A 15,901-nucleotide genomic window follows, 5' to 3' on the forward strand; every position below is an offset into this window, starting at 1 on the left:
AACTAACAATTATAAGAAATACAATGCTAATAGTAATTCTAGCCAAACACAATAAGACGTGTGTGTGTGTGTGATTACTGTAGTATTTATGTCATTTTGCTGTAATATTTAATCCTATATGCAGGATCTATTATTACACCTGCTTTTCAGATGGGAAACTGAAGCTCAAGGCCTGTGATGACAGAGACTGTCGGTGGCTCTGATCCCGGCCTCTGTGCCCTCCGTCCGCTTGTCTGCTTTGACAGAGAGAGGCAAGCCCACCCTGCCTGAGTATGGCTGCGTGTGACAGGAAAGCCAGAACCCAACAGACAGGCAGGAGGATTGCCCTAAGTATGAGTAGGGGCTATACACTAGGACCCTGTCTCAAAGACACAGATAACCAACACAAAACCACAACCAACAAACAAAACCACAAACGAATACAGAAATAAGCCCATTCTGTCTTATGCTACGTTTTACTACTTAGTTTGTTTTCAGCTCTGCTTTGTATTTTCCCCAAGATGCTATCCTTGCACTGCTACACAAATCCAGTCCTACTCTCCCCAATTGTCTTCCCCCTCCTCTCCCCTTCCCCCCCGCCTCTCTCTCAAACACACACACACACACACACACACACACACACACACACACACACACACACTATTTTCAGTCTGGGACTAGATCCACAGACAAATTTAGGGCTGATGTCTTTACAACACTTTATCCTTTCATTTAGAACACAGCCCGAGTCAATGTGTTAAGACCATCTTTTGTTTCTCTCGGGAATGCTTTAGTACCTTTTTGAACAGGGGTCCTGAACATACCCTGATAGATTTATTCCTATATACCTGGTGGGTTTGAGTTTCTTTTTCATAAATGGTATTAAAAATCTTTATCTTCTGTTTTCTTGCTGCTGGAATAGGAGATGAAATTATTTTTAATATAATGATCTTATAAACGTGTGCTGGGGCTGTTTAATAGCTATAATAATGTGATGGCCGGTCTTTGTATTTCCTATCCAAAAGACAACTAGGTTGTGTCCCACACACCTTTACCCCACACTCTCCAATACCTTGTCTTTTTTGCCTTTTCGTTTACCTACTTCTTTGCTTTTCCTTCTCCGTACCGAGTCAGCTAAATTCTTGTGTGGACAAAAGTGGTGATGGTCAGTCTCGTGGCTCTCTAGACCCAGAGAGAAAACACTTCATGATTTTAACGTCTCTGGTACTGGCCAGAATTCTGACGGATATTCTTCTATGCGCGTTTCTTTGAGAGAGAATTAAAAATCATCTGAGTTTTGCTTTCAGAAGGTGAAAATTTTGAATTTCATTTGCTCCTCGGCAGTTTACTCTGACGTGGGCAGGCGCACCCCCTCTCCAGCCTGGAGCCTCGCAGCGCTTCCTAAACACAGGGCTGCATGTCTTTTTCCTCGCTTTTGGAAAAACTCTCAGCCTTTCTTTCTTAGGTTATCTCTCCACAGTTTTCCTCTCTCATCTCTTTGATGGGCACTTTCAACAGGAGCCATTTGTCTTTTGTATTTCTGTATCTGTTATCCTTTTTGCTCAAGCTAAGTGTTACTAACCTATATCTGCTAAGACTTGGTCTAGCTCTTCCTGCTGACCCACGCCCTAGCTCATCCTCTTTGGCTTTGTCTGATAGTAACAAATATAACAAAACTTTTGTTGAAGTTCTTAATTTCAGATTTTTAAAAACATATATAAAGTATCTGTCTGTCCATCTGTGTGTGTTTGTTTATTTATAGATTCCAATTTCCCAGCAAAATTCTCTGCCATGTCAACTTCTTTCTTGAATGGACCAACTATCATTGACAAATGTCCCAGACTCCTGTATCTTAGTTCCCTCAGCTTTACTGCTGCTCCTGTTCCCCCTGTAGTCTATTTTTTGAGATGCCAAGGAACATTTATTGAGTTCTACACACTATGAATTAAAAAATTGCCAGGCAGGGCGTGCGCCACGCCTTTGATCCCAGCACTTGAGAGGCAGAGGTAATCAGGATCTCAAGGCCAGCCTGGTCTACAGACTGAGTTCCAGGACAGCCAGGGCTACACAGAGAAACCCTATCTAGAAAAAGAAACAAACAACAACAACAAAAAAATAATTTAAGAGGATGACTTCCCTTTTTCCAGAGAGGACTCCTACAGGTGGCAAACAGCGATGGGGGAGGACTCCTCAAGCCAGCCACACCTCGGTCCATGGCGACTTCTACAAGGCTTGGGTTCATCAGTGATTTGTCCTCCCTCTAAGGGATATGTACCTGGAGTCTCACCAGACAGCTTGAGTTATTTCCCAGAATCCCCTTCACTGATAGTCCTGAGTCTTGGTTCATGGGTGCATCTTCCCACCTATGGGAAGGATTTGGAAGACAGTGTCTTCTTGGGGTTATCTACCATTATCTAGCTCTTACAATCCTTCTGCCTCTTCATCCACACAGATCTCTGAACCTTTAGAGGAGGGGTCTGATATAGACCTCCCATTTATTTAGGCCTGAGTGCTCCAAACATAGAGACCTTAATTCTCAAAACCTGGCTAGAATTCTAATTTTTGTGCTTCCAGCACAAAAACCCAGGGGATTGCAGTTTTCTCTGTCAGCCACCTGTCAGTACATTTTTTTGGCTTCTTGCTCTAAGCCAAAAGTCACTAGTGACCACAGGATGCTCAATTCTGTGCCTCAGCAGGAAGGAGATGCCTTCAAACACTCTATTTCCCCGTTCTATCGGCATCTGTAGGTATTCTTCCCAAGGCAGAGGCTGGTGATGCCACAACCCACTTTATCACAGGAAAAATAAATGAAGGACTTTTTATATTTATTATAGATTCAAGCACACGATAATCACATCAGAAGCTTGTGTTGATATAGCCATTGCTCTGTAATCCCAGCCCTTGGGAGGATCAGGAGTTCAAGGTCACCCTTGGCTACGGAGCAAGTTCGAGGCCAGCCTGTGGTATTACCCTTAAGGGGATCGAACATGTATATGCTATTTCTCCTGTTAGATTTAAGTTTCTGGTTTCATTTTAGGGCGCCAAGAAGAAATAGTAGAGGAGGGCGGTGACTAATATCTTAGTCACATGAGGGAATACTCTCTTGTAAGTTACTTCACCTAAGTTCCTGGCTGTTTGTGTGATTTAATATGCAGTCATTAGTGATCACGAAAGTCAGTTGGAACACCTCTACTACGTAGATGACTTCCTTTTCTTTGAGTGTGGGGATGAAACAAAGACTTCAAAAAGTATTACCCAAAGCTCCAGAGTTTAGGCCATCTGGAGTGGACCCCACAGAGGAGAACTCAGCTTGAACTCTCCGAAGGAACAAAGAGCAGGGCGGGACCATTGTCCTTAACCAGCTGGAGGCTTCCGAATCACACACCTGGGAGTGGGGGACAATGTACCACAAATTGCACCTTAGCGGAGCTCATCTGGACCCTTTTATTCTTGACATTCAAAGTCTTGAGAGTGGACTGTGAGGCAGGGGAGCCCCACTCCTTTCTCTTTTCTTTGGCCATAAAGGGACTGAGAGGCGAGAGGCTCCTTTAGTTCTTTAATACAACAGTTAGGCTCCTCCAGATCAGGTGGAAGGAAACACCTGGGGTGCGGCGCCTCTTTCTCTTCTGATGCTGGAGAAATGGGGCAGCTTCTAAGTGATGGCAAGAGATAGACAAAGCGCCCCGATCTCGCCCCGATCTCATGGTCTGAACCTCTCACTGTAGGGCTGTGCATACAATACGAAGCAGCAGGGGAAGAAGGGAAGCGGCCAGGGCTCGCATCAGCTCCGATGGGTTCCTGACCTCAGAGGATGGGGCAGGCAGGCCTGTGTGCATGTGGTAGCTTCAAGGCTGAGGATGCACAGGCCCAGCAAAGTGTGGACAAGAGACTCAGACTGCACTGAGCTCAGCTCCTGATTCGGCCACCGAGGGTGCCACTTTAAGATGTTGGTGTTTGGGGGTGAACACAGATGCCACATGAGCAAAGTTGCACGGTCACAAGGCTGGAGCACTGATCAAGAGGAAGCTGGCAAGCCGCCATTACAAAGTGTACACAGAGCCGGGCAGTGGTGGCGCACGCCTTTAATCCCAGCACTCTGGGAGGCAGAGGCAGGAGGATTTCTGAGTTCGAGGCCAGCCTGGTCTACAGAGTGAGTTCCAGGACAGCCAGGACTCCACAGAGAAACCCAGTCTCGAAAAAAATCAGATCCAAAAAACCAAACCAACCAAACAAACAAACAATAAACAAAGTGTACACAGAAGACAGTAAGCCTTCAACATCAAATGGGATATTGGTGTCTATAAATCTTAAAATATTGACAATATTGGTTCAAGGTTTTTTTTAAATTGTAGTAAAATATTTAACATGAAAGTTTACCATTCGGCCCACTAGCACTGTACAACCCACTGACATTAAGTATATTCATCTTATTATATCATCCATATCCACCCAAAACAAACGCTATATCCCTTCAGTAAGAATTCTGCACTTTTTCTTCCTCCATGGTCCCTGGTGACTACTATTTGACCTTCTATCGGTACAAATTTGCCCATTCTAAGTGCTTCCCATAAGTGGAATCAGAGGTAGGAGGATCTCTCTGAGTTCATGTCCAGCCTGGTTTACAGAGTGAGTTCTAGGCCAATCAGAACTTCACAGTGGGACCCTGCCTCAAAAAAAAAAAATAGTCTTAGGGTTTGCATTGCTGTGAAAAGACACCATGATCAAGTCAACGCTTTTTTTTTTGTTGTTGTTGTTGTTGTTGTTGTTTTGTTTTGCCAGCAGAGTTTCTCTGTATAGCCCTGGCTGTCCTGGAACAGACTCTGTAGACCAGGCTGGCCTCGAACTCAGAAAGCCGCCTGCCTCTGCCTCACAAGTGCTGGGATTACAGGCGTGTGCCGTCTCTGCCCGGCAAGGCAATTCTTATAAAGAACATTACCTTAACCTCAGATAGACTCTTCAGACAAAGGCAAACAGCAACCACATTCTTCACCAAAATACTGCAAAAACAGTCTCTCTAGGCAGCATACTGAGATTCCTCTCCATTGAAACATCTAGAGCCAGGCTTCCACAGTTCAAATAACCCTCAGAAACAAAATCTTCCATATTCCTACTAGGACAGTCCACTAAGCCCTACTTAAAGCATTCCACTGCTTTCCAGATCCAAAGTCCCCAAATCCGCATTCTTCCAAACAAAAGCATGGTCAGGCATCACAGCAATACCCCAGTCCCTGGTACCAACTTTTGTCTTAGGGTTTCCATTGCTGTGAAGAGACACCATGACCAAGGCAACTCTTATAAAGGACAACATTTAATTGGGGCCGGCTTACAGGTTCAGAGGTTCAGAGCATTATAATCATAGCAGGTAGGATGGCAGTGTCCAGACAGGCTTGGTGTTGGAGGAGCTGAAAGTTCTACATTTTGTTCTGAAGGCAAACTGGAGAAGACTGGCTCTCGTGTGGCTAGGAGGAGGGTCTCATTTTCCACTCCCACAGTGACACACTTCCCCCACCAAGGCCACACCTACAATGAGTGCCACTCCCTGAACCAAGCACAAACTGCCACTGTAGCATTGTGACTCATAACTACACAAGGACCCCAAACTGTTAGCTGGTAGACCAAAAGCTCTTTTTTTTTTCCACGCTAAGGACTTGATATTACCTCCATACACAGTCCTAAATTAAAGTCACTATCTGGAAGATTAGAAGTTCTATAGGACGAAGGAGGAAGAGGGGGAGGATGGGAAGGAGGGGGAAGAGGAGGAAGAGGAAGAGGGGGAGGAGGGGGAAGAAGTGGGTGATGAGGGAGGAAGAGCACAAAGAAGAGAAGATGTTCTTGACATTGGTGCAGTGCTGGTGTCTGAAGCACAGAGCCAATGTGGGTCCCATCTAGGAGGTCTGAACACAATGAGCGCACCCCAAGACCTATTAAGTATGGAGTAGAGGCTTTGAATGGGCGGAACCAATTCTGAGGTAATGCTTGTTATATCAGCACTGAGATAATGCTAATATATTGGTGGTGTTGGGGGGGGGGTCCTGTTTTTATTTGTAATTTTTTTTTTTACTTATTCACTTTACATCCCATTCACCGCACACACCTGGCCACCCTTTCCCACAATCCTTCCCCCACCCTCTTTCCCCTTCTCCTCTGAGAGGTGGGGGGCCCTTTGGGTATCTCCCCAGAGGGTCCTATTTTTCTACATCCTAGGACATGTAAGCCTCTGAACTATTGTCGTTGGGAATTTGGAAGGATAGGAAGAAGCAGACGCTGGCATTTCTCCCATATTTCTCCTCTCGGCATTTCCTGGGCTTGAGTCAGTGAAAGTCACTTTCCCGGGAGGCTACTTCAGAGCAGATAACAGTATGACAGCACTCAGAAGGAGACGTTCTGAAGATCCCACTTCTGTGCCGAATTGGGCGGGATTATTATGCTAAGACTCTAGTCATCACCATTAAGACTCAACATCTTAACCTCTGTTCAGGTGAAGCGGTTACTGCCACTGTTATTGTTGATTCCAAAGCCGCCACATCAGATTGTTTTCCTGGACCATTTCTGAGGATGCTGCTACCATGATACTCTGCCGCTTAGGCCAGGGTCAGCAGTGAGGTCCCAGAGTGCATGCACTCTTCATCACAGGAGAAGACGTGTGTATGTGGGGCTCACAAACTGAAGAGGAGCAGCCATAAGATGGCAGCTGTAGGGCTAAGAGGTGCATGACGTCACTGTTGTCCAGGTATCAGCGCCAATCTGTTGTGACATGATTGGCACATGTAATGACCTCCAGCTCGAGTCTTTCCCCACTGTGCTTTCTCTCAAACTTGGCATTGATTGTACACAGTCCATTTGCCAGCTCGGGAAACAACAGTGCTTCCCTTTTGCCAAATAGGACCAAACAAAACTGCAGTGATTTCCCAGCATGCCAGAATGGGATAGGACACCGGCTCTGCAAAGTGGACGTTATGTTGGATACGATGCGCGGAGCTTCAGACAGTGGCATGGCTGTGCAAGACATACACAAACCGTGCCCAAGGAGGCCAGAAGAAGGTGTTGGAACCAATAGGACTGGAGTATGGATGATTGTGAGCCACCATGTGGGTGCTGGGAATTGAACCTGGGTACTCTGGGAGAGCAACCAGTGCTCTTAACTGCTGAGATATCTATAGCCCCTGATGAAGATATATGTAGTGACTGTTGACATTGTAACTCTTCCCTCTGTAGAACTAAAATCATTCAGCCTAACAGCTTTCCAGCTACTACCCAAAGCACTGGGAACCTTCCAAGACCCACTGACGGCACCTTGGAGTCACAGCCTACAGAGGGAAAGTCTCCCATCTGAATCTGAAGGCTCTCTACAGCTGCACAGTGAGTGCCGCCTCAGGCCAGCAGGCTCCCCACCCCCTGCCTTCTTATCTTTTGTCTCCCCCCCCCTCTCTCTTTTTCTTTTTGGACAAGCATCATGTAATTTGGGACCATAGATATTAGATAATTACTATAGCGATGACTTCAGACATAAGGAAATATAATTACAGTCCAATTTCAGCTTGTTTCCATGACAACGGGGCAACTGCAATTGATCAGCAGTTTTTCTCTCTAAATAGATTCACGAGCCTCATTCAAATGAAATGCTAATGGGCAATTACATATCCTCGTCAAACAAACTACGGTTGTTGGGAAAAAAAGAAAACAAAAAAACCAAAAAACTGGAACCAGACTCTATCAGGTGTGGCATCTTCAATGCAAATCCCAGATTCTGGGATCCTCTAAAAACATGTGGTGCTTAGTAGACCACAGAGTACTGAAATGTCTGTCAATTACAACAGAGCAGGGTATGTCACACATATTCAAGGAAAAGGAAGACATTCTGAAATCTTAGACTAGATAGAGGGGGGAGCTAGAGGGTCCTCTAATTGTCCCTGCATCACAGGACACCAGGGATCGTGTAGCACGTCTCTCAAGCTATGGACTCCTCAGGATTCCCTACTATCTATCCCATTTCTCAAATGCTCCGCCTGGACAAAGATCTCCTCATAAACCTCTCTCGCTATCGTGTGAACCGATTTCCTCTAGGCTTGTGCTCTGGAAGTAAAACTCAGGCCATCCGCAGCGGAGTCTCTATCTTCGGTAATACCGCGTTGTGTTTATTAAGGGCTTTACAACAGATTGTGCAATGATATCACGTGCATATTCCAATCCCGGGAGATGGCTGGTTGGCTTAGCAGATCAAGGGATTGGCTAGCCTCGGGTCATCCAGCTCTTGAGTGGCAACCTCTGCATTGACAGGACAACCCCGCCTCTTCCTCTGCTGCTTCCCTGGAAACTGCTACTGCTGACTGGCCAATAGCTCTTTCCCTAGACTTACCTAGTCCAGGCCGACTGCCAGCCGGTTTCAATTTTCCATCCAATAGTTAATTCTTTCCCCCTTAAACTTCTTTATTCCTGTTCACTTTAGCCACAAGCTCCTATAGGTAGAGTGGGAAGAGGATAAATGGTCAAGTATAACTGATCTTTTCTGAAAACCGTCAGGGCCAAGTGATAGGAAGCCCTGAACTGAGCTGACCTTTCACTGGAGGTGCATCTCATGATGCTGGCTGTGTACCCTTCCTTTTCCAGAGAGTGAGGGATGGTGGTACTTGTCACAGTGGGGACGCTGAGGAGGAATTAACGAATACTGACTTGTAAAGTGGGAATCACCAGTAAAGTCAAAACGCAGCCTTCACACTTTTGTTTACCCAATCATTACCGAAGGCCTGGTTACCCCTGGGCTAAGGGCTGCAAATGTAAGCACGGTAGGCCATGAGACTCACTCTTGTGGGAAGGTGAGGAAGCTGTGAGAATACTGGAGGGAGACTTAGTCGTGGTTTTGAGAAGAAGGGCTCAGGAGGTGGAGGGTTGGTCCTCAGTTGGTGACACTATTTCAAGAGGCTCTATAAAGTTTAGGTGGCACTTATTTGGAGTGTATGTGTGGGTTCTTAGGGGTTTGTTTTCCCTGGCCTTGTCCCGTCTTTCTCTTTGTTTCCTGTCTTCCATGATGTGGACAGTGTTTTTTTTCTGACTCATGCTCCCACTGTCATGATGTGCTAACCACGTGCATGGGGACCAGCAGCCATGGACCAGAACTGTCTGGTCACAGCTATGCTAAATTAACAGGATGATAAGACCAAGTGCAGCAGAGGGGTTCTTGCTTCCCCAGGGGGAAGACACAGTTGTCTAGAAAACCGAAAGTGAGGAGGAGTTAGGTGAAGGGAATACAGATGGGGTTGCTCCAGGTGAAACCTACCATGTATAAAAGTGTGGCCTGAGGTTAGTGCAACATCGCTACTGGCCTCTCTCTGCTGCTCGGTCTCACGGTTTCATAAAATGAGGGTAGTGGATAAAGTCTCTACCTTACCATAAATCTTTAAGAAGATTGTTATTTCTTTTAACTGTGTAAATGCTTGTCTATGTGGACGTGTGTGCACTTGAGCACAGCATCCTTGGAGGCCAGAGGTAATTGGCTTCCCCAGAGTTACAAGTGGTTGTAAGCCACCTGATGCTGTTGCTAGGAATTGAACTCGGGTCTTCTGGAAGAGCAGTACATGCTTTTTAAACCACTGAGTCATCTCTCCAGCCCCTGCCCTAAATCATTTTATCAATTTATGTTTTAACAAGGGATGAAGGTTCTAACCACTACACGTTCTTGACAATACTTTTAAAAAATATGTCTTTTGGGCTGTAGCTCATGTCTGTGATATATTTCACTGTTGAACAAACATGACTTATTTTAACACTTCTCTCTCTCTCTCTCTCTCTCTCTCTTTCTCTGAAAAATGTTTACTCAAATCTGTTGCCTATTTTTTAAAAAATACTTTGACCTTTTATTATGGAATTGCAAAAGTTCTTTACCTGCCCCCCACCCCAGTACAAGATTCTTACTAGCAATACCACTTGCAAGTGTTTTCCATCAATCTGTGGAAGATTTTGCATTCCTTGAATTCAACGGAGACACAAAAGCTCTAACTTTGTTTCCTATAACCTGGCTCAACTCTTCTCATAAGTCTAGTACATTTTTAGGAGTATGAATTCCTTAAAATTTTACTTTTTGGACAGCATCTTTCTCTTTCAAACAAGCAAAATATGTGTGCCTAAATCATGAGGATATTTGTATTCTTTTTATTTGCTTGTGACATCTTTCCCTGTTCTTGGTGTAAAGTTAGCACATGCATACAGAGGAGCTGTAAGATTATCCCCTAAGAATCTGACTAGGTAGCCTGAGTTACCCTGGAGTTCACAATCCTCTTTCCCAAATCCCTTGGATTCTGGGGTTTTAGGTGTACACCACTCTACCCAGCTTGCCCCATTCATTCTAACATTAAAGTTTCTGCTTATGCCATTACTTTGAGAGTTCATGCCCTGCCCCCCAGATAAACCAAATCTTGCCCATTGTTAGACGACATCTCAAGGCCTCCTCATCCCTGAACCCCTTCTGGATTATTCAGGTCTGGATGTGGGCTCACTGTTTCTGGAGACACTTATAGCGGACACTTACACATGCCGTGGCTGGGTGTGCTAACGGAGACATCAAGTGTCCCGGGTAAACTGGAGGAGGAACAAGAAGAAGCACCAGAGTCTCCTTCATCAGCCAGAAGCAGTCAGGCATCTGAGCCCAGAGACCCACGAACGTGCGCCATCATGGCCCTAACAATGCTGCAGCCTCTCTGCGAGGCGGAGCACTTCTGAGACCTTGGGCTAGCCACACTAGCCTCAGCTTTCTCGCCTTTTAACTGGGATACTAAGAATCTTAGAGAGTTGTGCTATTATTACATAAGCTCATTGATGCCAAAATACATTAATACTAACAATGTGTGGCTGCTTCAGCACATGCCACCAGATCCTCTCTGTGAAGAAAGGGTGTGTGACCAAAGGAGTCTTGCTACACAGGAAATCCCTCTTCTTAGAGACTCACACGGTGCTTAGCATGGTAAATGCTCCGTAAAGACGTAAGTAAAATTACTAATGTATGTTATTTCACATATAATCAGTAATCCCACACACTCACACATGCATGTGCACACACACACACTAAGATGACTCTTTCCCTCTTTTTACACGTGACATTTATTCCTTCTACTTTCTATCATTGCTGTTTCTAAGGATGTTGCTTAGATGCTGATTGGTCTGGTCCTCACCCTGTAGCTTAGGCTAGCCTCGAACTCACAGCACCCCTGCTTCCTCAACCTATCAAATGCTGACTTGTGAGGTTTATTTAACATACTTTTGGAAATGTGCTATTAATTGTAGTTACTGAGCAAAGGAAATGCTCTTAAATTGTTTTGAACTATCATGGTTTGGGCCACACATTCCCAGAGGCATGTGTGATTTTAAAACACTAGCCAGAGAGTCACAAAGGCTCCTGAGCTGAGGGGCAGCAGGATGGTCTGCAAGTCCCCAGAGACGGCCGATGTCAGGCGAAGGGAACAGGTCGCTGAGGAGCTGTTCTTGGCCACAGAGACATTTCTAGAATTGTAGATTCCTGGAGTCCAATCTGTTAGATTTCGGCAACTTTAATGACTAAATCCCACCTTCCTGGGTCCTAGACCCCTGGACACAGACTCAGCCATCCAGGTTTTAGGGTAACACTAATATTCAGGAAATTCTCCCCCAACACTAGATAGAATCTGCCACCTTAGCCATGTCCGCGCGTCCACAGACTTGGAAGTCTTGTGTGCCAATGAGCACTTTCTATTTTGGATAGAAAGAAAAGAAACCTTCAGACTCCTTTCTAAATCTTTACGCAGCTTGCAGTAGCATGCCTGACAACTGAACAGTAATTACGCTGGACATAGTTTTAGGAAAGCATAGTTTTCAACTTTTTCCATTTGTAACTAGGGCAGATGAGTGGACCTTCAGCTATAAGGGATTCATGCACTATATCCAGGAAGGAAGGGATATGCTTCTTGTTGTTGTTTAGAGACAGGTCTCATGTAGCCTTGGTTGGACCTCTCTGGCATAGCAGGTCACTCTCTGACTTAATAGTCCTTTCTCTCCTGGTTTTACAGGCATGCACGGCTATGCTAAAGTCTCATCTTAAGTTACTTTTCTTATATTATTGTTTTAATTTTAAATACAGACACAAAACACCATAGTTCAAACATATTTTTAGCTTCTTTCCTTAAGAGATGAGTATTTTTACTTATATAAACAAATACGTAATTAAAATATGTCCCATACCATGTGTGCAGGTTTCTGAACAAAAGTCAGTGATAAGAGAAGGTGGTATTACCTATATGGTCATGGAGTTGTTTAACCCAAAGTGGAATTTCCCAAGATTTCTTAAAGCTTTAAGGAAAACCCTCAAGAAGCAAACAGAATGCAGACGTTAAATGGGGAGAGAACATGGAAGAGTCCAAAGCAATTCAACAGGACACAGGGAATGGTTGAACCCATGTCCGACTACAAAACGGAAGTGTGTCTTCAGACACACTGTCCAAGGGTGGACTCTTTAGACTGATGTCTTCTCACACCCATTAAGTCTTGGTTCCACGTCAGTAGTTTTGTACCTCGTTCTGCTATGAGGTGAAAAAGACCCACATTCATGTTTTACAGCACGAGAGGCTGGAACAAAATGGCCGGACCACAGTCAACTCCATGGCAGTGCTCACGTCGCGACAGCTGGTCACGCAACTGCGTGCTACACGTTCCTTTCAGCAAAGGCCTTTCCTTCCTCAGAGTTTTATAACTCTAAAGGAGGGCAATTAAAATTGACCTTCTTATGTGATAAAACCTATGGAAAATAAACACAGGCTTGTCGAGGAGGCAGAGTTAGTGCTGGTCAGAACCAACCAGCGGACAAACACAGCAGCACACGGCTTAGCTAGCGTGTGCTGCCTGCCGGGGGGTTGTAATGCAGATGGTTATCTGCTAGCTACAATTTTCTTATTGTCACACAGTCTAAAGAGCCCGTTTATCTTTGGCATGTGGTAGGTAAGTCAGGTGCCAGCACTCCACAGGAGGCTGAATAAAACCTGGTCCCTGAATTCACAAGCCATCCAGCAAGAGACCAGCAAAGCAAAGGTCTCCACAGAATGCAGGGAGCCATGGTAGGGAGCACAGCAGGGCTGAAGACATCACACCCTTAGTTGGGATGGTTTCCAAGAGCGCCACCAGCACTCGGGTGACAAAGGCCACACCCTAAATCCTCCATTCCTTTAGTTTTAAGATTCTTGATCAGATTTACAGTGCCTGTGCCCTAGGAAGGGAGAAGGGGGGTGGGGGAGAGAAAGAGACAGAGAGACAGAGACAGAAACAGGCAGAAAGAGACGTGGAGAGATAAACACACAGAGAAAGACAGGAAGGGGGAGAAACAGACAGTGAGATAGAGGCAGAGAGAAAGGGAGAGGCAGAGAGTTAAGAAACGGGTGGGAAGAGAGAAACAGAGAGACATAGACGGAGGACAGACAGACAGACAGACAGGGAAAAGGGGGCAAGGAAAAGGAAGAAGGAGGAAGGAGAGATGGAGAGGAAAGTTAAAATGCTTGCCATGAAGAACACATCCCCAAAGCAGAAGCTCCCGGGGACGTGTCAGGTGGCTTAGCTGAGCCTGAGAGACCTGTGTCCTTGCGTCAGGTGTAAGCTCTAGACTGTGAATATCTTTTCTTTGCCAAGTCATGGATCATGGGAACTCAGGTCTTCAAACAAAGGACCCCCACTGAGCCCAGCCAGTGAAGTGCTGCCCTCTGCCACCAGTAAGGGCAAACAAACGCAGGCTCAATCCCCAGGGTGACTTCCCTACCCAGCACACCAGGTGTCACCCCACCCCCACCCCTGTGCCCAGGTGGGACACCTCTGTGATGCTGCCCCCTGCCCTCCAAACCCCAAACCTGACCCTCCAGGTGTTTCTTTCCATACCCTGGGAACTCTGCCAGAGACATGCAAGGAAAGGGAAAGCTATTACCTCAGATTGTTCTCCAGGGTTTCCTCATCCGAAGAGAAGGTCCCATTGCCTGCACTCTGGGCCGTGTGACTCTGCCTCCCAGCCGATTCCTCCCGAGACAACAGAGTGCCTTTCTTTTTCTTTTTGCCAAACAACTTCTTAAAAGGCTGAAATTTGCCTCCCTTCTTCTTGTCTGTGAATTACAAGATAAACACTAGTTCGATACACTGCAGTTCGATAGGGCTGTGCCTCTGACTAGGAGCAAATTACCACTCAGCCACTTCTGGCCAAGAGAGTCAGGACAAAGGGCAGGCAGAGACCAAGCCTGCTGCTGAGAACGGCAGGGCCGCCCAGGCGTCAAGGTGCACAGCAAGGCAGGGCACAAGCCACAGGCATGATGTACCTTCTGACCCTTAGGCATCCTGAAGATCAAAAGGAGGTTCTGCCTGCAAGGCCAGGAGGGTGCCCCCCCCCCACACACACACATGCCACACGAGGGTGGCACCTCCTTTCATAAAACTCATGGTCAGGGTTGTCTTCTGGAGAAGCTGTGAAAAGCATCCAAACCATACAGGGATTTTTCAAAAGTATGAGACACAAACCCCCAATCATTCTGGTTTAGCCTTGTCACATACAGAGGACAATGGTTAACTCTTGGCACAAGCTATGCGTCATTGCCACCCATGGCCAGATAGCCCTTGATTATCTCCCATATCTCCTTTAAAATTTCCCAGGGAAGAGAGCCCAAGCAGTTGCTATGCACTTATATGTTACTACATTTTCTAAGAACCAGGCTTTGCGGCTAGACTTTGCTGAAGATATTGTTGGCAGTACCTTCCACTCTGCTCCCTCGGCTAGAAATTCCCGCCGGGCAGTGGTGGCGCAAGCCTTTAACCCCAGCACTTGGGAGGGAAAGACTGGCAGATCTCTGAGTTCGAGGCCAGCCTGGTCTACAGAGTGAGTTTCAAGATAGCCAGAGAAACCCTGTCTCAAACAAACAAACAAACAAACAAACAAAACCCCCCAAAAGAACAACAACAAAAAACCCAAACCAAAACAACAAAAAACCCAACCCCCTCTCCAAAAAACAGAAAAACAACAAACAAACTCCTTAACTTCATTCCAGTTCTACCATGGAACAGAAAGTGTAAACCCTTCTCGTCCAGAAAACTACCATTTATCATCTTTTTCTTGAGAACCTTAGAGTCCTTCACAAGGTAGTCTTGTGAACATCTTTAAAACTGCCTCACCCTCCCAGGAAAGATCAATCTCTGCGATGGACCCTGTGATGTTACTGAATATTATTAATGTCCCTGTGGTGGGCTTTGCCCAATGGTGCCCAATTTGGCACCATTAGGAGGTGTGGCTTGTTGGAATAGGTGCGGCCTTGGAGGAAGTGTGTCACTGTATAGGCGGGGCTTTGAGAGCTCCCAGTGCTCAAGCTGTGCCCAGTGTGGAGGAGAGTCTCCTCCTGACAGCTTTCTGATCAAGATGTAGAACGCTAAGCTCCTTCTCCAGCACTGCGTCTGCCTGCAGGCTGCCACACTTCCCACCACGATGATAATGGACTGACCCTCTGAAACTGTGAGCCAGCCCCAATTAAATGTCCTCATTTCCAAAATGTACGCTGTAGATCCTCTTGGAAATATCTTTATTAAGTTTATCTTACACTTATTTTACTATTAAATTTGTTAGTCTTCTTTTGAAAAGACTTAGTAATGACTCTTAGGTCCAGCCTATGTTTAGACAGTAAAACATAAAGTGTCATTAATAGATATGGATTCTTTTTCAAATAATTTCTTTTTTTAATATTAAAATGCAATTATATCATGTCCCCTCTACTCGTTCCTCTTCCCTACAAGCCCTCCCATATATCAATCCTTGATTCTTTTCAAACTAAGCCTCATTTGCATTAATTCTTATTACATATATAATATATAGAAATGAATATATACGTAAATATAACCGGCTTAGTTATATTTGTTACCTGAATGTGTGTTTTCAGGGCGAGTCATT

The 15,901-nt window shown here is 45.5% G+C and overlaps 1 protein-coding gene across 10 annotated transcripts in view; it reads right to left on the bottom strand.

Moving 5' to 3' along the window:
- Cracd (capping protein inhibiting regulator of actin dynamics) overlaps window positions 1-15,901 on the bottom strand; it is a 219,527-nt gene that overhangs the window by 32,048 nt on the left and 171,578 nt on the right. For 6 of the 10 annotated variants that reach the window (XM_052199557.1, XM_052199554.1, XM_052199555.1 and 3 more), the window contains one exon: window positions 13,907-14,078. The exons of 2 other annotated variants lie outside the window; for them this stretch is intronic. In XM_052199557.1, the coding sequence (XP_052055517.1) occupies window positions 13,907-14,078 (172 nt within the window). Of the gene's footprint in view, window positions 1-8,335; window positions 8,436-13,906; window positions 14,079-15,901 lie in introns of those variants that run through there. 2 more of the 10 variants (XM_052199559.1, XM_052199562.1) reach the window with 2 other exon arrangements.

Source organism: Apodemus sylvaticus, chromosome 11 (assembly GCF_947179515.1).
Source record: "Apodemus sylvaticus chromosome 11, mApoSyl1.1, whole genome shotgun sequence".
Taxonomy (NCBI): Eukaryota; Metazoa; Chordata; class Mammalia; order Rodentia; family Muridae; genus Apodemus; species Apodemus sylvaticus.